This window comes from Odocoileus virginianus, chromosome 14 (assembly GCF_023699985.2).
Source record: "Odocoileus virginianus isolate 20LAN1187 ecotype Illinois chromosome 14, Ovbor_1.2, whole genome shotgun sequence".
Taxonomy (NCBI): domain Eukaryota; kingdom Metazoa; phylum Chordata; class Mammalia; order Artiodactyla; family Cervidae; genus Odocoileus; species Odocoileus virginianus.
In genome coordinates this window covers 37,848,973-37,874,643 of record NC_069687.1, presented here as the reverse complement: position 1 = coordinate 37,874,643, position 25,671 = coordinate 37,848,973, and the positions used below count along the sequence as shown (strand labels likewise).

The 25,671-nt window shown below is 36.6% G+C and overlaps 1 protein-coding gene across 8 annotated transcripts in view; it reads left to right on the top strand.

Moving 5' to 3' along the window:
* C14H5orf34 (chromosome 14 C5orf34 homolog) overlaps positions 1-25,671 on the top strand; it is a 37,931-nt gene that overhangs the window by 4,294 nt on the left and 7,966 nt on the right. For all 8 annotated transcript variants that reach the window (XR_011491209.1, XM_070476656.1, XM_020885748.2 and 5 more), the window contains 10 exons: positions 103-192; positions 3,598-4,244; positions 7,731-7,832; positions 10,765-10,888; positions 16,322-16,413; positions 17,362-17,431; positions 18,091-18,261; positions 18,348-18,442; positions 19,986-20,084; positions 23,785-23,825. Coding sequence is in view for 7 of the 8 variants with exons in the window: in XM_070476656.1 (XP_070332757.1) it covers positions 103-192; positions 3,598-4,244; positions 7,731-7,832; positions 10,765-10,888; positions 16,322-16,413; positions 17,362-17,431; positions 18,091-18,261; positions 18,348-18,442; positions 19,986-20,084; positions 23,785-23,825 (1,531 nt within the window). In the remaining variant the exon portion in view is untranslated. The remainder of the gene's footprint in view (positions 1-102; positions 193-3,597; positions 4,245-7,730; positions 7,833-10,764; positions 10,889-16,321; positions 16,414-17,361; positions 17,432-18,090; positions 18,262-18,347; positions 18,443-19,985; positions 20,085-23,784; positions 23,826-25,671) is intronic.

The following is a 25,671-nucleotide window of genomic DNA, read 5'->3' as shown; positions in this document are numbered from 1 at the left end:
GAGGTGTCCAGAATATAGAAAGTGGCTAGTATTCTGGATTACTGTCATTCTAAATTGATGTTCAAATCATTTTTAAAAATTACTTCTTTTTTTTTTTTGTAGGAGCAGTTACAACGAGCCCTTGATTTTCGTAACTCTTTTGCTACCTGTCCTTTTTTATCTAAAAGCATCATACCTTCTGAAATGAAAACGGTAATATTTTTTAAACCTCATTTTTAAAATAAATATTTGAGGACAAGTGATTAGCACTTGTCTCATGTACCCAACCTGGGCTGTTTATCTGTTTCACCCTAGATAATATACATACATGTTTCAATGCTGTTCTCTTGAAACATCCCACCCTCGCCTTCTCCCAGAGTCCACAAGTCTGTTCTATACATCTGAGTCTCTTTTTCTGTTTTGCATATAGGGTTATCGTTACCATATTTCTAAAGTCCATATATATGTGTTAGTATACTGTAATGGTCTTTATCTTTCTGGCTTACTTCGCTCTGTATAATGGGCTCCAGTTTCATCCATCTCATTAGAACTGATTCAAATGAATTCTTTTTAATGGCTGAGTAATATTCCATGGTGTATATGTACCACAGCTTCCTCATCCATTCGTCTGCTGATGGGCATCTGGGTTGCTTCCATGTCCTGGCTATTATAAACAGTGCTGCGATGAACATTGGGGTGCACGTGTCTCTTTCAGATCTGGTTTCCTTGGTGTGCATGCCCAGAAGTGGGATTGCTGGGTCATATGGCGGTTCTGTCTCCAGCTTTTTAAGAAATCTCCACACTGTTTTCCAGAGTGGCTGTACAAATTTGCATTCCCACCAACAGTGTAAGAGGGTTCCCTTTTCTCCACACCCTCGCCAGCATTTATTGCTTGTAGACTTTTGGATAGCAGCCATCCTGACTGGCGTGTAATGGTACCTCATTGTGGTTTTGATTTGCATTTCTCTGATAATGAGTGATGTTGAGCATCTTTTCATGTGTTTTTGTGCCATCTGTATGTCTTCCTTGGAGAAATGTCTGTTGAGTTCTTTGGCCCATTTTTTGATTGGGTCGTTTATTTTTCTGTAGTTGAGCTGGAGGAGTTGCTTGTATATTTTTGAGATTAATCTTTTGTCTGTTGCTTCGTTTGCTATTATTTTCTCCCAATCTGAGGGCTGTCTTTTCACCTTGCTTATAGTTTCCTTCGTTGTGCAAAAGCTTTTAAGTTTCATTAGGTCCCATTTGTTTATTTTTGCTTTTATTTCTGAAATTCTGGGATGTGGGTCATAGAGGATCCTGCTGTGATTTATGTCGGAGAGTTAAACAGGTAGTTTAATATTTAGGTTTTTTTCTTCATGACACTGAGCATAGACATGTTGCTATACAATGCATAGGCCCGTACATTTCAACAGACTGATATTTTCAACTGATATTTTGTTCCTTGAGACACAGAAGTTACATAGTGTATCTCTGTGCCTTTTTTCCCTTTTCTCTTTTTTGTATCAGGATTATACTCAGAACTTTATAGACTGGTGATTTCCTGATTCTCAAAGGTATCAAAATTAAGGAATTATGTGGCCATTTTCAGTAGCTTATGTGTAGTTAATGTGTAGGAGAGATGTGTAATTACTTATGGGTATACACATTTTATTCTTTTATTCTATTTTCAACTTTTAGGAGTAATAATAGCCATCATTTCTTGAGGGGTTACTATGTGCCAACTTCTAGGAATGATACAGAAAAATTTAATAGCTTCAATATGGCATGGGTGTCTGCTAATCAAAATGGATGTTCAAACAATCAGAACAGGTATACTGACTACTACCAGCCCCTTTTTACAGACGAGAACTAAATCTCAGAGTTTACCTAATTTGTCCATGAAATTTTTCTAAATGGCAAAGTCAGGATCTGAACCCAGTGTATCTGACTCTGAAGACTGGCTCTTAACCACTCTCTGCTGTAGACATAATGCTTGCCTGCCTGCTGAGTAATTTTCTATTATATTGTCTCATGGCACAGGAAAATGTAAGCCAGTAACTTAGTTTACAGGGCCATTTTCCCACTGTATCTTTTGAGTGACAATTCACTGAAACTACATAGCATGCTGCTGATGCTGCATTCAATAGCTTAATTCTAGAAAAAACAATTGTCTTAACTGATCATCCTTATAAAGCAGCTTTGCCATCAATGAATACTGGCCTTTTAAAATTTTTTATATTTCTTTTAATTGAAGTATAGTTGATTTACAATATTGTGTTAGTCTCTGCTGTCTCTGCTGTACAGCAGAATAACTCAGCTTTACACGTATATACATTTTTAAAAATATTCTTTTCCATTATGGTTTATTCCAGCAGATTGGCTATGGTTCCCTGTGCTATGCAGTATCCATTGTTTATCCATTCTAATGTAATAGTTTGCATCTACCAACCTCAAATTCCCAATCAGTCCATCCCTCCCCCACTCCCTCACCAAGTCTGATCTCTGTGTCTGTGAGTCTGTTTCTGTTTTGTAAGTAGTTCATTGGTGCCACAGTTTAGATTCCACATGTAAGTGCTATCGTATGGTATTTGTCTTTCTGTGTCTGGCTTACTTCACTTAGTATGATAATCTCTAGTTGCATCCATGTTGCTGCAAATGACGTGACTACTGCCCTTAATTTTAGCACACTAACATCTGTACACACAGACAGCATTGTAAATTTACAAGGCTTTCTTGACAATAGTTTTTGTAAGTTTAAGGTTTTATATAAATGGAGGATGAAATGTGTGATTTGGCAAGCTTAACTGATTAAAAGACTGTTATATGACACTCACTGTTTTTATCTTATATGAAAAGATACAGCAGGCTCCATTACCTATTACAAATCTGTTTCCTGTTGGTTCAGATCAGTTTACCTTTGAGCAATTTGATTTTTTTTTTAAATGTTACCTTTTAAGGCACCTGGAATTTATTTTAGTGTGTGATGTACCTCTGTAGGACAAGTACCTTATACATGTTATCCTATTTAGTCCATGTGATAATCCTTTGAGATAGCATTTCCCAATGCTATTGAATAATTTCAGTACCATTTGTTAAATACTTAATTCTCCCTTTACCCCCTTATTCTGAAAACCTTATGTTACCATATGTAACATTTTACGATATGGTTGAATCTGTTTCTGTATTCTCTAAATTGTTCTGTTGATGGTTTTTATGCTAGTTCCATACCATTTACGGTGTGATTGCTTTTCATACAGTTGTGCTGGTCTTCTCTCATTTATATTCTTTTTTCAGAATAGACTTTTTGGGAAGGGCTGCAAACCTATGTATCTCTGATGCATTGTACACTTTAAATCAGAATATGTTTGACATTAAAAATAATCAAGATGATTTTTGTTTTTCTTTTCTGTCCTGTTTGTCAGTGTGTGTGCGTGTGTTTTGTCTCTACTTTTCTGAGAGAGATGATAATATCAAATGTTCTCTGGAAAACCACATATAGATTGATATTTTTCATTCTTTCTAAATGGTAAAGGACAAAACTTTTAAGAGCTTCCTTCCATAATATGTTAAGTATCAAATGGATGGAAAACGTGGACTGTTAACAGAAAATACCATTCCTTTTTTTTCCCCTCATCTCAGCGAATCTTGATTGATGTCTCAGAAGTGAGATGGCCCAGTCTTGACACTGATGATGGCATGACATGTATGCAGAATGGCACTGTGAGGATATCATCTTTAGATGGTCACGCATACCTTTGCCTGCCCAAATCTCAGCATGAATTTACAGTACATTTTTTGTGTAAAGTAAGCCAGAAGCCAGACTCATCTATAGTAGTGTCTGAAAAAAATAATAAAGACAAAAAGGACAAACAAGTTGAAAAAGCTGGCAAAATCTGTACACCTGGAAGTTTATCAGGACAGAGAAAACTGAAGAATAAAGAAAATGAACTTTATCATCAGATCATGAAATCCAAAGGACCTTCAGAGAAGAGTTGTGTGAATGCAGCTGAAGGGAGGGAGGTGCTGTCTTCACCTGGTACAAAAGACACATGTGTATACACATGGGTAAAGCAGTGCTGGTCTGTGGCCTCCTGTCCAGAGGAATGGAAATACCCTTTGTCTTTAGCCCTTCATTTTCATAATAAAATCAGCAGTATGTCTGGAATTGATGCAGATATCACCCAGAAGAGAATGTTAACTTCTAATGTTTCTGAGGAAAGAGGAAAAGAAGTTTCTATTCTTCCCAAGGCCCTGTTGCTGAGCTGTCCTGCCCCACATTTGCACAGGTAATGGAAGAATGACTTATTTGTCCTAACACTTTTGTCAAAACCAGACCTCACCTAAGGATCATTTATCTATCTGAATCATCTGATACCATGCATAAGGAAAGTTCAGTTGATCTTAAACTTTGCTTATAATACATAGGAAATAATGTCCCTAGCTAATGTGTTACTCATATTTCTTCCTTTACATACTACACTAGGTACTTTGTTAAGCACAGAGACTGTAGAGATGACTAAGACAGCGTCTGTGCTCTCTAGGAGCATAGAGTCTAGTAAGGATCCCTGTCACCAAAAATTTTGTTCAAGTGCAGTAAGTGATGGCACAGAATTCTGTGGGAGCCAGCTCTACGACATGTCAGCTGCTGCTCGGTGGCACCTGTTACTTCTGTTGCTAGAGCGTGGACCTGATAAGTTTGTGAGCATGGGTTCCTTGTTCATACACAGCCTCAGAGAACACCCTTGTCTGTGGTTAACTCCGTGTAAATATGTCTGGGCTTCCCAGGCGGCACTAGTGGTAAAAATCCTGCCTAGCAGTGAAGGTGACATAAGAGATGTGGGTTCAAACCCTGGGTCAGGGAGATCTTGAGAAGAGCATGGCAGCCCACTCCAGTATTGTTGCCTGGAGAATCCCGTGGACAGAGGAGCCTGGCAGGCTGTGATCCGTAGGGTTACCCCAGAGCCAGACACAGTGAAGTGGCTGAGCACGTGTGCAGCTGCACGAATGTGTCCATTTCAAAAGGGATAAACACGGAGAGGCTTCCGGATGGCTAGGTACCAACCTGTTACCATCACTGAGACGAATAACCTAATGGTTACAGATTTATAACATGAACGCTGTGTAAGTAGTGTAGTAATAATGATAATTGCTAGCACAAACCACTACTTTGTGTGAAGTGCAGTTATACTTCACCTATTTAATCCTCATAGTCACCCCTTGAGGTAAGTACTATTATCACTCCCTACACTGTAGAGGAAATTGAGACATGGAAATATTAACCCAACCAAAGTCTCACAGCTGGTGCTTGTAGAATTGGGATATGATCTCAGGTCCTTTTCTGAGTACTTATTTGTTACTGAAAAACAAAATACAGGACTTATTTTTAGGCTTGTCATGATTATCTAGTTAGAATTGGGAATTCCAATATTGTTAGTATACATGAAAAGAGATTAATGCTTCTAAATGAACAATTTCTCAATAACTTGATTGCCCTTAAACACGACTTACCAGGCCTTCCATTATCTGGTCCATTCCTGGATCTGTAATCCTCACCAGTCTTGCCCTTGCTCTCTCTAGACTGAACTGGACTTGAATATGTGTGTGTGTTTGTCTTTGCTGGGTCTTAGTTGTGGCATGCTGAATGTTTTTAGTTGCAGCATGTGGGATCTAGTTCCCTTATCAGGGATCAAACCCAGGTCCGTGAATTGGCAGCATGATATCTTAGCCACTGAACCACCGAGGAAATCCCTAAACTGAACTTCTTGCCATCCCTCAAATGCTTGCCCAAGCTTTCTTTTACCACTTTCGTTTACCACCTGCACTTTTCTGTGCCTGGAACACTCCCTTTCTCCACTAACTGCTCGTTTCCAGGTCTCAGCATAAGCCTATTTCCTAGATAGACTAGACTGTATACAATACATGGTGGTGGTTTAGTTGCTAGGTCGTGTCCGACTTTTGTGACCCCATGGACTGTAGCCCACCAGGCTCTTCTGTCCATGGGATTTCCCAGACGGGACCATTTCCTTTTCCAGGGGATCTTCCGGACCCAGGGATTGAACCCACATCTCCTGTATACAGGCAGATTCTTTACCACTGAGCCACCAGAGAAGCCCAGAGTGTGTGTGCGCGCTCAGTTGTGTCTGACTCTTGCGACCATTTGGTGTATAGCTCACCAGGCTCCTTTGTCCGTGGGATTTCCCAGGCAAGAATACTGGAGTGGGTTGCCATTTCCTCCTTCAGAGGATCTTCCCAACCCAGGGATCAAACCCACGTCTCCTGGCTCTCTTGCATTATAGGTATTCTTTACTGCTGAGCCATCAGGGAAGCCCATACAATCCATAGCATCCAGTAGTTCTCCTTTCTTTATGTTCAGTGTCTACTGTTTAATATCTGTGCTAGACAAAATTCTCCACTGAGGTAGCCACAGTGTGTGTAGCACAATATCTGGCCTACCGTACATATTTCAGTAAATATTTATTGTTTGAATCCTAAAATTTTAAGGTTTGTAAAATTTAACATGTATTTAATTTTATATTTAAGATTATTTATATTTATATTTTTCATTTTTATTTATATTTATTTATATTTTATATTATATATATTATATAAATATACTTATTTATATTTATATAATATATGTAAGTATATGTAAGTGTATATAGTGTATATATATAATTTATATATATAAGTATATACTTATATTTAAGATTATTAAATCTTAATTAATATATAAATAAGATATAATTTAAGATATATTAAGATTATTAAAAATACTAAGAAAATATGTATAAAAATAAGATTACAGTTGACTCTTGGACAACACAGATTTGAACTACGTGAGTCCACTTATATGCAGATCTTTTCAATATAGTACCTGCATTTTTATTTTTTAGATCTTTAAATTACTAGATGTGGGGGAGAGTTTGTGTTCGATTAGAGATCACAGTTTGTGGAATCAGCAGAACTAGGGTTTGAGTCCTGATTTTAGCGAAAGTGTTTCAGCTTCCTGCCTGTGGGTGAGTCATTTATCAGCTCCTTTGTTTTTGAAACAGAGATAACAATACTTGGTTTCCTACTGCAGTGGTGTAGTGCTGATCCCGTTCATGCACCAATTGTCTTGCTGTTTACACTGTTTGCTGAACCCAGGATAGGCAAGGCATGAGTTAAGAGGCTTGAAGAAGACTTGAGGAGCTGTAGGAATGAACTGCAGTCACGTTATTCTCTCCTGGCTGGCATAACACAGCGTCTCTCCTGGCTGATGCAGCAGCCGGAGTAGCAGCCATAACATAACCATAGTGTGGCCATAAGGCAGGCATAATATAACCTCATATAACATGACCATGATGCCACTCCAATGTAACCCTGATGCAGCAGCAGCCAGGGCTTTCATGGTGGAGCTCATACAGGCATACGGCACAGAGTAACCCGTGACCAAGCAAGTACCTCCTGATGCACAGCATTATAAATGATTTCAGCTATTACATAATCATTATTTACAAATCGGCACAAGAGCAAGAGGCCGTGGGGAGAGAGCCTGACCACGCCATCTTGGCTAATTTGCTCTTTCCTACAGCTGGGGTCAGCGCCCCCACCCCCATGTTGTTCAAGGGTCAACTGTAGTTTTAAATTTCATTAATATACTTTTGTATTTTTACTTTTTTTAAAATCTAAGCAAGAAATAAGTCTTACTACAGCAGCACTGTTTTGTTGACTTCTAAAGGTAATTCTATCAAGCAGCCAGAGTTAATAGTTTGGATTTTTGTCCTTCACAGGTGGAGCTTTTCTGATTCACTTTCACAGAAACAGTTTGGTGAAGAAGAATATTCCTACCATGAACTAGTCAAAGTGGTTTGGTACAAGGGTGTTACCTATAGGTAAGGCTCTTCTGTTACTTGGAACTATTTAGCAGTATCACAGAGGGTATAGAACTAGCCTCGAGGATGGACTCCCCCAGGAGGATACAGTTTTGCCAGGACCACCGTTTTCCTATGTTGGCCATATGTTTAACAGGTCTCATAGTGCACCTAGGGGTTTTGTGACTGACTCACATTAACCATAATCACAAGATTTTTGTGACAGCACCAAAGCCAGTGAGGGATTAGTTTTGCTTGAGAGTGAAATGTTTTGCCAGTTATTTTGGATACCCCTTCTAAGAAAAGGGGACCTTGTCATTTTAGACATATCAGAGGGTTGCCTATTGAGCATGGAATTAGGGAAGAAGTTCACTAGCCCAGGAGAGATTTTGGACATCATTCATGCAGCAAATATTCATTGACTGTCTCCTCTGTATCTAAACTATGCTACAGAATTATCCCTCTTCTACGACAAAGTATACCTCTAGTGATTGGAGTACTTAGTGTTGGCTAGATTCAGAGTTTCACTTCTGTAAATAATGCTAGAAGAAATTTGTGAATTTTTTTTTCTTTTGGGTTCTCCTTTTCCTGCATGAAAACCCACTCCCTTCTCTCTTTTTTAAAAAAGAAAATTTATTAAAATAATTTTATTGAAGTACAGTTGGTTTATAATGTTATGTTAGTTTCAGGTGTACTATAAAGTGATTCAGTATACATATGTATATATTCTTTTTTTCTTTTTCAGATTATTTTCCCTTATAGTTTATTATGAAATATTGGGTGTAGTTCCCTATGCTATACAATAGGTCCCTGTTAGTTATCTATTTTATTATAGTAGTTTGTATCTATTAGTCCTAAACTCCTAATTTATCCACCCCCTTGATTCTTTCCCCTTTGGTAACAATAAATTTGTTTTCTATGTCTGTGGGTCTATTTCTGTTTCATAAATAAGTCCCTTTGTATCTTTTGTATCTTTTTTTTTTTTCAGATTTCACATACAAGTGAAAAAAATATGGTATTTGTCTTTCTCTGTCTGACTTACGTCACTTAGTATGATAATCTCTAGGTCCATCCATGTTGCTGCAAATGGCAGTATTTCATTCTTTTTTATGACTGAGTAACATTCCATTGTATATACATAGATAGATAGGTAGATCACATCTGTATCCATTCATCTGTAGATGGACTTTTAGGTTGCTTCCATGTTTTGGCTATTGTAATAGTGTTGCATTGAACATTGGGGTGTGTTTATCTTTTTTCCTGGGACATGTGCCCAGGAGTGGGATTGTTGTATCATATGGTAACTCTACTTTTAGTTTTTGAAGGAACCACTATACTGTTTTCCATAATGACTGCACCAATTTACATTTCCACCAACATTGTATAAGGGTTCCTTTTCTCCACGTTTGCCAACATTTGTTATTTATGGTCATTTTTTAAATAATGACCATTCTGACTGCTGTGAGGTAATATCTCATTATAGTTTTGCAATTAGCAATCTTGAGCATTTTTCATGTACCTCTTGGCCATCTGTATATCTTCTTTGGAGAAATGTCTACTTAGATCCTCTGTCCATTTTTGATTGGATTATATATATATATATATATATATAGAGAGAGAGAGAGCTGCATGAACTGTTAGTATATTTTGGTAATTAATCCCTTGTCAGTAGCATCATTTTCAAATATTTTCTCCCAGCTCATAGGTTGTCTTTTCATTTTGTTTATGATTTCCCTTTGCTCTGCAAAACCTTTTATGTTTAATTAGGTTTAGAGAAATTTCATTTAGAAAAGTTAAGGAAACAATCCCATTTACCATCACATCAAAAACAATAAACCTAAGAGTAAACCTACCGAAGGAGACAAAAGACCTGTACTCTGAAAACTATAAGACACTGAATGAAAGAATTTGAAGATGACACAAACAGATGGGAAGATATACCATGTTCTTGGATTTGAAAAATCAACATTGTTAAAATGTCTATACCACCCAAGACAATCTACAGATTCAGTGTAATCCCTATCAAATTAACAATGGCATTTTTCACAGAACTAGAACAAATAATTTTAAAATTTGTATGGAAACACAAAAGACCCCAAATAGCCAAAACAGTCGTAAGAAAAACAGAACTAGAGGAATCGGGCTTCCTGACTTCAGACTATACCACAAAGCTACATTAATCAAAGCAGTATGGTACTGACAAAAACAGACACTAGATCACTAGAACACATAGAAAGCCCAGAAATAAACTTAAGCATCTATGGTGAATTAATCTACAACAAAGAAGGCAAGACTATGCAATGGAAGAGACAGTCTCTTCAAGAAGTGGTGCTAGAAAACGTGTAAAAGAATGAAATTAGAACATTCTGTAATACTGTATACAAGATAACTCAAAATGGATTGAAAGACCTAAATGTAAGACCATATATTATAAAACTCCTAGAGGAAAATATAGGCAGAACACTCTTAATGTAAATCACAGCAGTATCTTTTTGGATCCACCTCCTAGAGTAATGGAAATAAAAATAAACAATTGGGACCTAAACCCACCCACTTCTGATAATATATTCTTCATGCATGTTTCAATAAATTGACTTGGCTTGAGTTTTTATACATTATATACCCAGTACCTTTACTGTACCTGGCTGCTCCAGGTACAGTCAGTCTCCTTCTTATAGGGTGGCTCCATTTACACATAGCTAATCTCATTCATCAGGTGTTGATTCTGCTAGTTTCATTATTACAGAATAATATTATTTTTAGGTTCTAGAGTTGTCATATTTAACTCCTATACAGTAGGCATTGCTTTGGTGACTTTACTGTGCCAGCCACTATGACTGTCAGTGGGATACCAGGATGATAAGACAAGATGCCTGACTTCTATAAATTGCCTTCATGTATGTTTTAATCTCAATAAGAAAAAAAAATTTTAATGATTATTTGTTTTTCCTAGACTTACCCATAAACATATGAACTCAATAGAGATTTATCCTGGAGATGGATCTGTTTTCAGATCAGAAGGAGCTTATTTGGGGAACTATTTTACATATTATTCCATTCAAGAAGAATCAGAAGAGGTATGTTGACAATAAGATCAAGAAGATTTTTTTTTTTTCTTTTTGGCCACAGTGTGTGCATGGGAAACTTCCCCAAACAGGGATTGAAACAAGGGGTCTTAATTACTGGACCACCGGGGAGGTCCAAGTGGATTTTTGATAGATAGCTGTTTCCAAACAATTCTGAATACATATATGGCAACTTTGATCTTTTATAACATTTCTTGCTACTACTTCTTAGTCTAGGTAATTAATATAATTTTACTGCCAGTACTTCTTCTATCATAGACCTCATCAAATGGAAACACTGAAACTAGTGATATTTGAATCAGTATACTTCTTTGAGGGCTCCCCAGATGGTGCTAGTGGTTAAAGTACCTATCTGCCAGCGCAGGAGACATAAGAGACGCAGGTTCGATCCCTGGGTCAGGAAGATCCCCTGGAGAAGGAAATGGCAACCCACTTCATTATTCTTACCTGGAGAATCCCATGGACAGAAGAGCCTGGTGGGCTGCAGTCCATGGGGTTGCAATGAGTTGGACACAACTTAGGATGGACGGACAGATACTTCTTTGAATTAATATTTGCACATTAAGAAGCACAGTCTTTTTTTCCCCCACCACAGGTATTTAAAACACTTCTTAACTCTTAAATCTTTATATACAATTAGGAAGTTGAACAGAATTGTTCCGTCATTGAAAACACTAAAAACACATGATATATTTAATATATCAGACCAAAATATAATCATGTGGAAATTTTGTTAATAATCTAAATGTACTTGTCCCCAGTCTGACACTTGAAATCCACCCTTTTATAAGGGTCACCATAGTATCACACAGCTTTGCTTTGCAGGATGGAATATAATATGTTTTCTGTCTGTATTACAGAGTGGCATATTTGAGTGGTTAGATTGCTAGGAAGGAGACTTAAAACTTAAGCAAAAATTTTTTTTTTAACTAGGGAAAATTTCAAATATATGCAGAAGTAGAAAGACAAGTGTAACTGACCTTCATGACCCATAACCCAGCGTGTTTCATCTGTACTTCCCGCTACCCCTTCTACTCCCTGTTTATTTTAAAGTAAATACCTCAAATTACTTCATTCATAAATATTTTACTATATATTAGAGCAGAGTCCCTCCTGAAGTCTATTTATAGGAAAGTATTTATTTATTCAGTAAATACGAATTGAATTTTCGAAGGCAGGACACTTCTAAGTACTGAGTAGAAACAAAGAGCTCTTGTCCTCAAGAGTCCACAATCTAGTGGTCAGTCAGTAGGCAAACAGGCAGATGAGATAAAATCATGACCAGTAGTATGTGTGTGTGCGTATGTGCACATGTAGTGCATGAGATAATAAACAGGCAAATAGAGTGGTATGCATAAATATCTACACTGCTGACTTCCATCTGTCGGAGTTCAAAAAACTACATGATAAATACAGAATATCTTCCCGGAGCTTCAGTTTTACTCAAAGGTATCATAGGGAGGGGCTGATAACTTTTATAATGAAACAAATATATCATGGAGTAGCAGCATGTGTTGTTTGTTCCTTACTTGAATGCACACTCCAAAATAAATTACAGATTGATTAAAAGGCTAAGTGTAAGACTGAAAAAAAAAAAAAACCTAATAGAAAATGAGTAAAGGATAAGAATGGTTGTGCTGTGTAACCCATAGAATTTGAAAACATGTTCAACTTTACTACTTGCATCAAAGTAATGCAAATTAAGATGATAATGATATAACATTTTTCACTCATCAAATTGTCAAAAGGTTGATAATATCCACTGCCAGCAAAGGTATGTGAAAAGGGGTGCTCTCCTCAATCAATTTACAGCCTTCCTGAGGGCCAACTTGATGATATTAAGTGAAATTGGCTAGAAATTCTTCTTAGACATCTATCCTAGAAAAATATCAGCACATATATACGGAGAAGCTTGGCCAAGGATGTGGATTGTGGTCTTGTTTGCAGTAGCAGAACACTGGAAGCAATCTAAATGTTCATCAGTAGGAAAACAGTGAACTAAGCTATGGTTGGCAGATCGTGGGAATGCCACGCAGCAGTTTAAAGGAATGAGGAAGATGTAGACACGTAGAGAGACAGAAATTGAAAGATCTCCAAGACGGTGTTGAGTGAAAAAAAAAAAAAAAAAAAGTTACATAAGAACATGTGCAGGGGATTCCCTGGTGGTCCAGTGGTTAAGACTGCTTTCACTGCTGTGGACTGGGTTTAATCCCCGGTGATCAGGGAACTAAGATCCCACAAGCCACGGGGAGTGGCACAAAAAGAAAAAAAAAGCATGTACAATGATATCTTTTCCAAAAAGAACAAAAACCCAACTCCAAACCCATTTATATTACTGTATATATAACACAGGGAAAAATCTGGGCAGATAAAGGAACTGAAGTGGTTACTTTTGGGGAGGAGTCTGGAATTTTGTGAGGGAGAAGTCAGGAGGGACTTAAATTTTGTATTTTTTAACTCTTTCCCCTCCCCCTCCCAAAATATAATAATGTATTGTTGCTTATATAATTTAAAAATTAAAGAGGAAAGATTGACAGGAACTTACAATGTAAGTGCTTCCATAGAGAGAAAACCTTGGTGCTTTGCAACCACTTTAGGAGGGGTACCTGACCAGTTTCCAAGGCTCCAGAAAAGCGTTCTGGAGGAAGTCTCTGCTAAGCTAAGGTTTTTCATTCTAAAGGAGGAGTTATGCAGAAGAGGGCAGAGTTTGAGGAGCATATAGCTAAGGGAACACTGTCTTTGCTTAGTTCTGTCTGGCTGGCTTCCTGTCATTAGAATTTCTATTTAAGTGTCACCTTAAGGAAGCTTTTCCTGACTGTCCAAATTGAAGAAGCTACTGCTAACACTCCCTATCAGGGTACCTTCCTCTTTTTTCTTCTTGGGACATTTAGTATTGTGACATTTTCATATTGATTGATGTTTGTTTACTAACTTACCCACCAAGAGGTAACCCTTGTCTTGTTTAACACTATTTTGCTAGTGCATAGAACGGTAGATAAATGCCATTTAAGTGGAGGCTAGAGGCTGGGGGCAGGTGTTGAGTACTGAAAGAAATGAAATGCTATGGTAGGTTGCAGTAGACTAAAACAGGTAGGATGGTAGGGGAAATGTCCAGAGAAGAGCTTACACCCTAAGGTAGGCCAGTTTATAAATGGGGAATTGCTTTTGGAGAACCTCTGAAGGATTTAAGTAGGGAAGTGACATCCTGTTTTTGTTAGATGTTTTCAGAGGAAGATGAACTGAGGTGAGGAAGAGGTGCACTTCAAGATATAGAACCAGTTAGAAGACATTTGTTGTAGTGCAGACAAGAAAGTGTGAGGGCTGGACAGTGGTCCTGAGAATGGAAAGATAAGAATGGACCCAAGAAATATTAAGGACTAATGGGATATTGGGGATGAGGAGGGAGTTGAAAATAATGCTAAGTTATTGAATTAATCAATGAGTATGGGTACCAGGCACTAGATTAAATAAAAAACTTGTTAAGCCTAAAGTGTACTGATGATGGCCCTTTTTGGTCTTACCAAGAGATGTCCATAAAAGATTTAAATTCTATTATATCTCGTTCCCATCTTCATGATAGCAGTTGTAAGAAACTCATAATATGTGTCTTTATTTCCGAGAGGTTAAATTGTGAAAAATAAGCATTTTAGAATTGATGAAATAGAGCAGTGGGAAAGATAAGTACCTTCAAGGGACTCAGTACCCAACAGAGAAAAACATAAATAATTGAAGGGTGATATTTTGAGTGCCTGCAGTGTGACTTAGCACACTGTGCTAACAGATGCTGAGGTTGGGCAGATTCCTTGGAGGAGGGCGTGGAAACCCACTCCAGTATTCTTGCCTGGAGAATCCCCATGGACAGAGGAGCCTGGCAGGCTGCAATCCAGGGGGTCACAAAGAGTCAGACATGGCTGAGCGACTAAGCACAGCACATACTGAAGTCAGCAAACAGATAAAGCCCCTGCCTTCATGGAGCTCCATTCTAGCTGGGCAGACCAACATTAAGTATAAAACTATTGAAATTATAATGAAAACCAAGAAGCAGGGGGAAAAATGCAGATTTTAAAGTGATGGTAATTTCATTTTTGACATGTTGAAGCTGAAATGTCTTTGTGATATCCAGTAGAGACTTGGATACTCGAGTCTATAGTCCAGGATAAACGAAGAGAGACTGTTTTTTGCCTACCTACTATAGACTAAATTCTGTCCCAGGTGCTTTGTAAATGCATTATTTCATTAATCCTTGGGACAATCTGGATTGTAGGTGGTATTCCCATTTCATAGGTTGTGGGCACTGAGGCTTACAAAAGTTTGTCTAACCTGCCCATCACTGTAGTTTAGTGAGTGGCACACCTGTGAAATGAATCCAGCTCTGACTTCAAAGCCCATCTTCTATCACTGACAGTAAGCTGTGAGCTACATTCACTTGTGGTTCAGTAAAATCTCTACTGCTACTTCGTCCTCCAGCATTAGGTTCATATCCCTCATGATTTTTTTGAGGAGTAAATGAGATACTCCTTTGCAAACTACATAGCATAGCACCCAGCACATAGTATCTGTTTAATAAATGTTACTTGTTGCTGTTGTGATATTTCTTTATTCAAAGGAATAACAAAAAACTTTTTTTTTCTAATTCAAGAAGTTGAGCCTGTAAATAATAATATCTTACACAAACTAGCAGATGTTCTTCCAATAATAAAATACAACAAAATGGGAACTTCTCTGGTGGTCCAGTAGCTAAGACTCCTGGGCTCCCAGGGCAGTTTGATCCCTGGTCAGGGAACTAGATCACACATGCTGCAACTAAAGATCCTGCCTGCAGCAACACAGACCTGGTTCAACTGAATAAATAAAAAAAATTTTAATGACAAAATGATATATTAATTCAATTAAAATAGTTCTGTAAGCCTTTTGGGTATATCTTTGGGTATACAGTAGCCTTTTGGGTATATCTAAAGAGAAAAGGGCACTTATATAGTAGGTTTCCTATTAATGCACAGGGAAATTAGTTTGTTAATTTGAGTATAGCCAAGATTTAAATTCAGCAGTAAATTATAGGCTGTTGAGGTGCTTATGTAGTAGGTTTCCTATTAATGCACAGGGAAATTAGTTTGTTAATTTGACTATAGCCAAGATTTAAACTGAGCAGTAAGTTATAGGCTATTAGACTGTAATTTTTATATAGGATGACTTTTGATAGGCAGAATTTTAGACTTTAAAAAAATTGGGAAAGTAGAAAAGCATCACAAAATACCTTTAAAATTTACCTTTTATGGGCTTTTGATTAAGTTAAAATAACTGCTTGCCTTGTCACTATGTAGATAAATATTTCAAGAAAAAAATAGCTAACTTATAATGGCCAAATTTTATTATTGAGGTTTTTGTGGGTTTTTTTTTTTTTATTAATTGTAAACTAATTTTCAGAGAGAAGAGAAAACTTACTCAGTTAATAACCTTCCTCCGGATAGGCCAGGAAACCCGTTTTCTGTGTGTTCTCTAATTAAACAGGCAACCAGGTAAGTGCTTCCCGTTCAACAGAATTCAGTGTTGTGTGTCTGAGAAACATGGTGCATTTTCTAGGGCTTAGGATAAGGTTAAGAATTGGTAGGTATAGTAGAAATGTCTTCAGTAAAACCTGTCAGCTTTTCTGGTCTCATCATTTATAAAATAAAGTGTTCACCATGTCAGTATAAGAGTACTTCTGGCTTTGAAGTTAAATATGGAGAAACATCCATATGTTTCTGGTAGGAAACATGTGCCTTTTCTCTGGGCACATGTGGCGTCATTATCGTTCCTTGGTATCAAGCTGAAGGTGTGATGATACTTTTAGATTATCATACTTCTTTATTGTCCTAGAAGTGATCTTGATTTCTGAGAGTACACAGAAGATGAACTGTAGTTTGGTTCTCTGGCTCATGTGTTTTTTAATTAATTAATCAATCTGTGGTGCCTAGAGGGATGAAAGTGGATTGTTCAACTAAATTGTTTTTATAGACTTAAGTCTAAGCAACTTCCAAAGTAGATTTGAAGGAGCAGAATTGGTCATTTGATTTTCCAGGGACAGTTGATTCACATCCCCACCACCCTTCAGTTCAGTTCAGTCGCTCAGTCGTGTCCGACTCTTTGCAACCCCATGAATCGCAGCGCACCAGGCCTCCCTGTCCATCACCAACTCCGTGTGCTGTGTGTCTGTCACTTCTTAAAAAGAGCAAATTCTGAAAATGCTCTCCATTTGGATTCTTTTCATTGCCAAAAATTAGAGGAATAACCTTAACTGTGTAAGATTGGCACAAAGAGAAGCAACAGTGGTAGTTCCCTTTTAGGGGCTTAAGAAAGAAAAGAAGTCCAAACATATTTTTGTGGAAATGAGTTACTTGCCTCAAGTTGTATAGCAGTGAGCATGGGTTGCTAGAATTGGAAAACAGCAATATTTGCAAATGTCTAAGTATTTTTCTTGTTCACAGAATTCTTCAGCATTGTGCCAAGATGAGGCTCTCTTTAAGCCATAACTATCGTATATGCTGCTGGAAAATGGTATCTTATTTTAAAAGCAAGATATTTTTAATCGTTTTGTTATTTGTATACATACTTATAAGTTCAAATTACTTTCATCCAAGTCATGTGAGAAATTCTTTGTCGCATTAATAATACTGGTTTATTAAAAAATCCACTTAATAAACACTACAAAATTGGTCTGTTGTATTATGCTTTTACTGTATGTAGTTTGTTTTTGTTTCTTCTTTCTTAGTAGAGGGGGAAGGGCAGGGGACTTGATTGGATTTGAAGTATGTAAAAACATAGTTCTTTTAAAACATATTACAGTACTCTATGTTCGTAACTGTAAAAGTAAGTTTTTTTTTTTAATGTTGACTTGGAGGAAGTGATTCTCAGACCTTGATTTCTGTATTTTACTACTTTGATTATAAATCTCTATGTTGCTGTAGTTCCTATTCTTTGTCTATTTTCTATGTAAAGTTCAGCAGAATGGTGACTTTCCAAAGATACTAGAACTTAATCTGCCTATAATGGACTCTTGGATAGCCACTTCTGGAAAAGTCAGAACATTCCTAAGGATTCTGCAATATTAAACTTCTAAATGAGAATCTGAAGTTGCCTCAGAGTTAGTTCATTCATCATTTCAGTCTTGTTAGTGTATAACTCTATTTCCTGCTGTTTTTATTTTCTGGTTTTAGGTACCTGGGATAAATGACAGCAGTGTACTGCCTTTGCTTTTGAGAGAATCCTTCATGCCTGGCGTGGGAAGATTTCTTGCGTACTCAGATGAAAAGGTACATGCTATCTTTTTAGATGGCATTACTTTAACCCTGAATTGGAATTTCGGCTCTTTTATTGAAAAGAGACAGGTAATTATACTTCAGGCTGAAATCTCTCTTTTATCATTTTTCAGTTCTGGAATAATAAAACTTACCTTTCCTCCTTGTTTCTTCAGGTAAATCAAGGTCTCACCTTAGGTTGGTGTAAGTTAACTTTTCCTGATGGACAAAATCAGTTAATTCAAATTCAGCATCCCAGACCATATGAAAGGTACTGAAAAGTAATTTTAAAAAATAACTTCATGTTAGTATATAACTTTCTTTTAGATGGAGGACGCATTTATATTATTTAACTTAGTTTTAGACCAAGAGGAAGCATATAAACATTTAAATGTTATATATATACTTTCAGTTTTTCCATGTGGCTTGAAGTCATTTCACCAGGTTTCAGAATTTACAATTATATTGTCCTCTAGCATAACTAAGTAGATCAGGTGAGCTTTAATCATTTCCATTTGTATTCTAGTGATTTTTCAAAATAAATATGTTATAACTGGCTTGCTGTGGAGGTTGGACTGTGGTCAGCTGTGTTAATGAATTAAGTAATTAATCCCCTAGTGTGTGCATGCTCAGTCGTGTCCGACTCTTTGCAACCCCATGGACTGTAACCTTCCAGACTCCTTTGTCCATGGACTTTTCCAGACAAGAATACTGAAGTGGGTTGCTATATCCTACTTCTGAGGATCTTCCCAACCCAGGGATCTAACCCATGTCTTCTGCATCTCCTATTCTTAACCACTACACCACCTGGGAAGCCTATTAATCCCCTAACCGATTTGAAATAAAGTTTACAGCCACAAATAGCTGAACTTACATATATTTCTATAAAGAAAAATAAACTAGCTGATGATTATTCTTAAAATGGAGAAGATTAGGGTTTCCATGGTGGTCCAGTGGCTACGGCTCTGTGCTTCCAATGCAGGGGACCTGGGTTTGATACCTGCTCAGGGGATTAGAACCCACATGCTGCAAACTAAGAGCAGATAAATAAATAAATAAAATTTTTTTTAATGGAGAAGATTATTGAAATCAGCTTTTTCATGAGTGTGCTTTTTCTTTTTTGGCTTATGGAATTTGTTATAATAATCATTCTTCTTGTGATCTTATTAGCAATTTTACTTGAGGATCCTCACAAAACAACTGCTATTTTACCTCTTAATTTATTTTCCTGTTGGGACTTATTGCATTTTATTTTATATGCCCCAACATTTATTGGTATTTTGAATAATTTGCCTCAAAAGATAAGCAAATTTGTATTTAGCAAGCATATTATTGATTTCAGCCAGTCATTGCAGATCATTCATTTTATTGGACTTGATACTTACTTTGTACATCCAGTGAGTCACATATAATTATGAATGTGCATGTGTGTTACTAGGTGTATTCTGGTTTAAATTTTAGAAAGCAAATGCTCACTTTGTCATATATGTAGAGATATTTTCGTGATAAAATTTAATGAAACTCATTTTACTTTAGAAACTAAAAGGAGAATTTAGGCATTTGAACTTTGAATGAAATCTAAGCATTACCTTTGTTCTGATTCTTAAATCTCGTTTTTATTAATCATGAATGTAAATCATTTCTGATGAATGAGAAAAACTGGCCTTTTTCTTTTACCAATGAAAAAAAATTTTCAAATAGCCCTACTTTAGAATTTTTTCTCCAAATTAATAAATTTTACAATTTTTTGAAGATTTTTATAAATATTCTACATTTTCATTTTTTAAACCTCTCTCTTAATGTGTTCAACCTAGATATGTGACAACAGTAATATCATGGTGCAGAAGGCTGACCCAAATTAGTCAGCAAGAAATACCCATACATCCTTCATCTTCTGTTCCTGAAGAAAGCTGGTATTTATATTTATTTTAAACTTAATCAATGTAGAAGAGCCAACTAATCCTCAGTTATTAAAATGTTAAATGGTAAACTGACTCTTCTTCCCAAGAAAACTTTCTCTTAGTTAAATATATTTAACCAGTTTGATTTTTTTTTGATAGCTTAAATCTTGACAATAATTTATCTTTAATTGGATATCTCATTTGTTACATTTCATCATAGTATGTTTCATCTAAAGATCAGAAAATTGCATTGAAAACTTCATATCAAAATGGGTGACTCTTTTAGTGTAAAAAGTTCATCCTGGATACTTTATAGAAAAATTTAGAGGAGTTTTTTTTTTTTATATTTTAGTAATATTAAAGGAAATAAAATATTGACTAACAAGCTTTCAGAAAAACTTGATTTTTAAATAATTTCTATTAATTGTCTCCCTCAAATTAATTGACAAATCAACAAATAAAGCAAGATATCAGTCCCTCCTGCGTGCAGAGGACTGGAACTGGGCTTTGAAGGAGTTAAGACATTTAGAGAGGAAGCAAGTGTAGAAATGAAAAAGGATATTTTGGCTTGTGGAAACAGTAAGAAGTTTTTGTGGAGCAGACACTTGTCTTTTGGGTGTAGTGTGACCGTGATGGATAGGAATACACCTTATAAGGGGAATTCAGACTTCACAGAATTGTAAGTTCCCATATGGGAAAAAAATGACAAGAAGAAAGATCCTTAGGAAAGTTAGTGTCACTGTGGGTATATTACAAAAGAAGGATACCAGGAAAAATTTAGGAAGCTTTAAATTTAAGTAAGTTGTGGACTTGCCTGGCTGTTCAGTAGTGGAAGACTCCATGCTTCCCACTGCAGGGTGTGTGGGTTCAATCCCTGGTTGAGGAGGATCCCATATGCCACATGGTGTGGCCAAAAAATAAACTAAGTTTAAGGTGTTTAGCATTGTGTGGTGAAAAATATAAACATTAAGGTGATAACATTTTCGAGTTATTTAGAGAAAGAGGTACAATCAAATCAGTGGATGTTATTTGAATATCCAGGTATCTTAAGGATTCAGCTTTGGTCCATCTCTTCAGCTATGTAGGAACAGAAAAGTTGCCTCACATATACACAATGGAATATTACTCAGCTATTAAAAAGAATACATTTGAATCAGTTCTAATGAGGTGGATGAAACTGGAGCCCATTATACAGAGTGAACTAAGCCAGAAAGAAAAACACCAATACAGTATACTAATGCATATATATGGAATTTAGAAAGATGGTAATGATAACCGTATATGCAAGACAGGAAAAGTGACACAGATGTATAGAACAGACTTTTGGATTCTGTGGGAGAAGGCAAGGGTGGGATGATCTGAGAGAATAGCATTGAAACATGTATATTATCAATTGTGAAAGAGATCTCCAGTCCAGGTTTGATGCATGAGACAAGCGCTCAGGGCTGGTATACTGGGATGACCCAGAGAGATGGGATGGGGAGGGAGGTGGGAGGGGGGTTCAGGATGGGAGACACATGTAAATCCATGGCTGATTCATGTCAATGTATGGCAAAAACCACTACAATACTGTAAAGTAATTAGCCTCCAACTAATATAAATAAATGAAAAAAAAATAAAAGCTTAGGCTTCACACACACACACACAAATGTTGCCTCAGTGGCTAGCAAAAAATATGGTTGGGAAGAAAGGGAAATTGTGCATGGCTATAAAATTGGTTACTTCATTATTGCTTAGCTGTCAAAATTTGTAAAATGTTAGCCTTTTTGTATGAAAGCTTAGAAGAGGGTAGCTGTCAAGACAAACTGAGAATTGAGCAGTTGAGAGAAGTACAGATCGGTGAAAGCAGCTATGGGTGGAAGCAATGTGGAGCCAGAGGGGAGACAAGAAATTGAGGAGTGGGGAAGGGAAATATAGTGTGTGCAACAGCTCCATTCCCCTCGCAAAGCCTAAGACGTCTGCACTGTGATTCTTGTTTTCTTATAAAAGAGAAAGGGTTGAAGGAAGAGAAGAGGTCACATAATAAACAACTACCTAAACTGTATTTCAGTATTTTTTTTCCAATTCAACTTCTATTATTAGCTTACTGGTTCAACTTTTTAATAAGGATGCTTGTCAAAAAATAGGAGAATATTTCATAAGAAATTGGCTTATTATGACAAAAACCACTGCAATGTTGTAAAGTAATTAGCCTCCAACTAATAAAAATAAAAAAAAAAAGAAGAAATTGGGTTATTGTATGAGCAACAGCATTAAAGGTAGTTTGTGTTGTTGCTTACACCCAGAAACTGTTTCTCATGTGTGAAAGGGTGGAGGGGGGTGTGTGTTTTGCAATGATGAAGAGTCAGCAGGTTTTAGAGTAAGTCACATCCAGATCTTTACTACACATGCTTAAAATGATAGAGCTCTGTTATTCTCCATCCATAGGCTGGAGTACAAGGAAAGAGTGCAGGCTGACAAGATGTATGTGGTCCATTGTATATAATAAAGTCAGCAAAGCAGACAAGTCTTATACCCTTTTGTGAACTGTGAAAAGACTTTTCTAGTGACTTGAATAGAGAGATATTTTAGACATGAATGTCCTCATTAATTTTGCAGAGAGCTAGTCCAGTTACGCTATTTTCTAGCTGTGTGCCAGTGCTCATGTTTCACCTAGTGATGAGGGAAAAGGCAACATACACATAAAAGGTTATCCTGGATTTGTATACACTGAGCCCTCTACTCAATACTGGTTGCCACAGTGTCTGTTTCTATGGAACATGGTAAGAGTCAGTATTCACATGTTAACCCTTCAAGTCAGAGAGAAGAGAATGTTTAGTATACTTCGCTTAAGAAAACAATGAAATGATTAGTCAATTCCAGAAGAAATTTAATAGAAAATAGTTATGTTTGGACACCTAATTCAGTTGTATAAAAAGTTCGCTCTAGAGACCATCCATTCCCTAAAAGTTCCATATAAATGAAGTCTTACTGTATATGTAAGATTCCTTCTCCTCCAAAGAAACTATCTAGGTATGAAGATTAAAAAGGTAAATAGTTCAAGAAAAGGCATTACAAAGAAGTTTATGATTAATTAACATAACAGTATAGGAATTCAAAGGGGAGAGCATTTCTGTCACAGAAGTGATGAGATTTTAGTAGGTGTTTAAAGTTTGAGTAAACCTTATGGAGGAAAGTGGAAGGTATGCCAGATCAGTACTGAGTTATACCAGGAAGGCTCATTACCTTCCAACCTCTGTACTGAATTTAGAAGTCCTTGAGATGGAGGATTTCTATTCACTTGCCTTACTCATGCTTGGGTGCACCCTCAGTCACTCAGTTGTGTCCGACTCATTGCAACCCCATGGACTATAGCCTGCCAGACTCCTCTGTCCATGGAATTTTCCTGGCAAGAACACTGGAGTGGGCTGCCATTTCCTCCTCCAGGGGCTCTTCCTGGCCCAGGGATCGAACCTGCAGCTTCTGCATTGGCAACCAGGTTCTTCACCACTGCACTATCTGGGAAGCCCGCCTCACTCATGAAAGACTATCAGTTGAGTCAAGGGGCTCTGTGGCCAAATAAAGTCAACATAAAGAGAATCCTTATTTTCTAGGTTCTTCTCTGTTAAAAATTCTAATCATTATGAAAAAAATTAACTGTGCTTATTTGAAATATTGTGGATATAAGAGAATCAGACAACTGACATTAACCTTTTTTTTATTTTTGGCACAGGTCTGTGGCTTCTGAACTTGAAAAGATACAGAAGTTTAATTGTATCCTTTAAACATAATATAATGTCCTGCATAATTTCTGTTTCCCTTGTAGGCTTAAGCTAGCCTGTGGAGACTTTCACACTTATATAATTATGTTCTAACATTATAACTGAGAACTGTCTCTGACTTCTTCCTTTTGTAAAATCTGTATGATTTTTATTTACTTTTTTTTTTTAAATTTCAGCTTCATTGAGGTATAATTAAAGAAACTGTAAGGTATTTAAGTAGTACATCACAGTGACCTGACACACATAGCATTGTTAAAGGATCACCGTATCTTGTTAATTAATCCAAGCATCATTTCACGTATCTTCCACCTCTCTTTTGCTTGGGGACAAGAGGGATGAGAACATCTTCAGTGCTTCAGTCATACAGCACAATATTATCAGCTACAGTCATCATGTTATACATTAGATCCTCTGACTTTATTCATCTTATAGCTGAAAGTTTATATGCTTTTACTAACTTCTCCCTCTTTCCCCACCACCCAGCCCCTGGCAGCTACTACTCTGCATTGTTTCTAGGAGTTTTGACTTTTTAAAAAATTCTACATATGAGTGACACCATATAGTATTGATATTTGTCTTTCTCTACTTATTTCACTTAGCAAAATGCCTTCAAAGTCCATCCATGTTGTTGCAGATGGCAGGATTTCCTTCTTTCTCATGGCTGAATGGTACTCTATTGTGTGTATATATGTGGGAATCATCTTTATCCATTCATCCAACATGGACAATAGGTTGTTTCCATATTTTAACTACTATGAATAATGCTAAAGTGAACATAGGAGTGCAGATCTCTCTTCTGTAGACTGTTTTCATTTCTTTTGGATATATATACCCAGAAGTGGGATTGCTAGATCATATGGTATTTCTGTCTATAATTTTTTGAAGAAACTTCCATACTGTTTTCCACAGTGGATGTACCAATTTATATTTCTACCAAAGTACACAGTGGTTCTCTTTTCTCCACATCCTTACCAACACTCATTATGTCTTTTATATATATATAAAAACTTTATTTTTATTTTTTTAAAAATGTCTATGTATTTGGCTGCATCTGGTCTTAGTTGCAACATATGGAATCTTCACTGCATCATGAGGATCTTTTGTTGTGGTATACTTTTCACTGTTGACTATATTAGCTGTGGGATAATCATATATGATCTTTATTATGTTGAAGTATGTTGCCTCTATATCCAGTTTGTTGTTTTTCTGCATCATTTGAGATTATATGACTTCTGTCCTTCATTTTTCATGTGGTGTATCATATTTTCATATGTTGAACCATCCCTATATCCCTGTAATAAATCCTGCTTGATCATGTGTATGACCATTTTAATATAATGTATTCAATTTGCTAATGTGTTGTTGAGGACTTTTGCATCTGTGTTCATCAGGGATATTGGCCTGTAATTTTCTTTTCTTGTAGTGTCTTGATCTGGTTCTGGTTATCAGGGTAATCCTGGCCTCGTAAAATCAGTTTTGAAGTATTCTCTTCTATTTTTTGGAAATGATTGGTATTAATTCATGTTTAAATATTTAGTAGAATTCACCAGTGAAACCATCTGTGTTGAGAGGTGTTTGATTACTGATTCAATTTCCTTACTAGCAGTTGGTCTGGATTCATTCTTGGTGGGTTGTATGTTTCTAGGAATCCATCCATTTCTTTTAAGTTGTCCAATATGTTGGTCTGTAATTGATCATAGTATATTGTGATCCTTTTTATTATATGATATTGGTTGTAATTTCTCCTCTTTCACTAATTTATTTGAGTTCTCTTTTTCTCTTGATAAGTCTAGCTAAAGTTTTGTTCATTTTGTTTATCTTTGCCCAAAAAAAAAAAA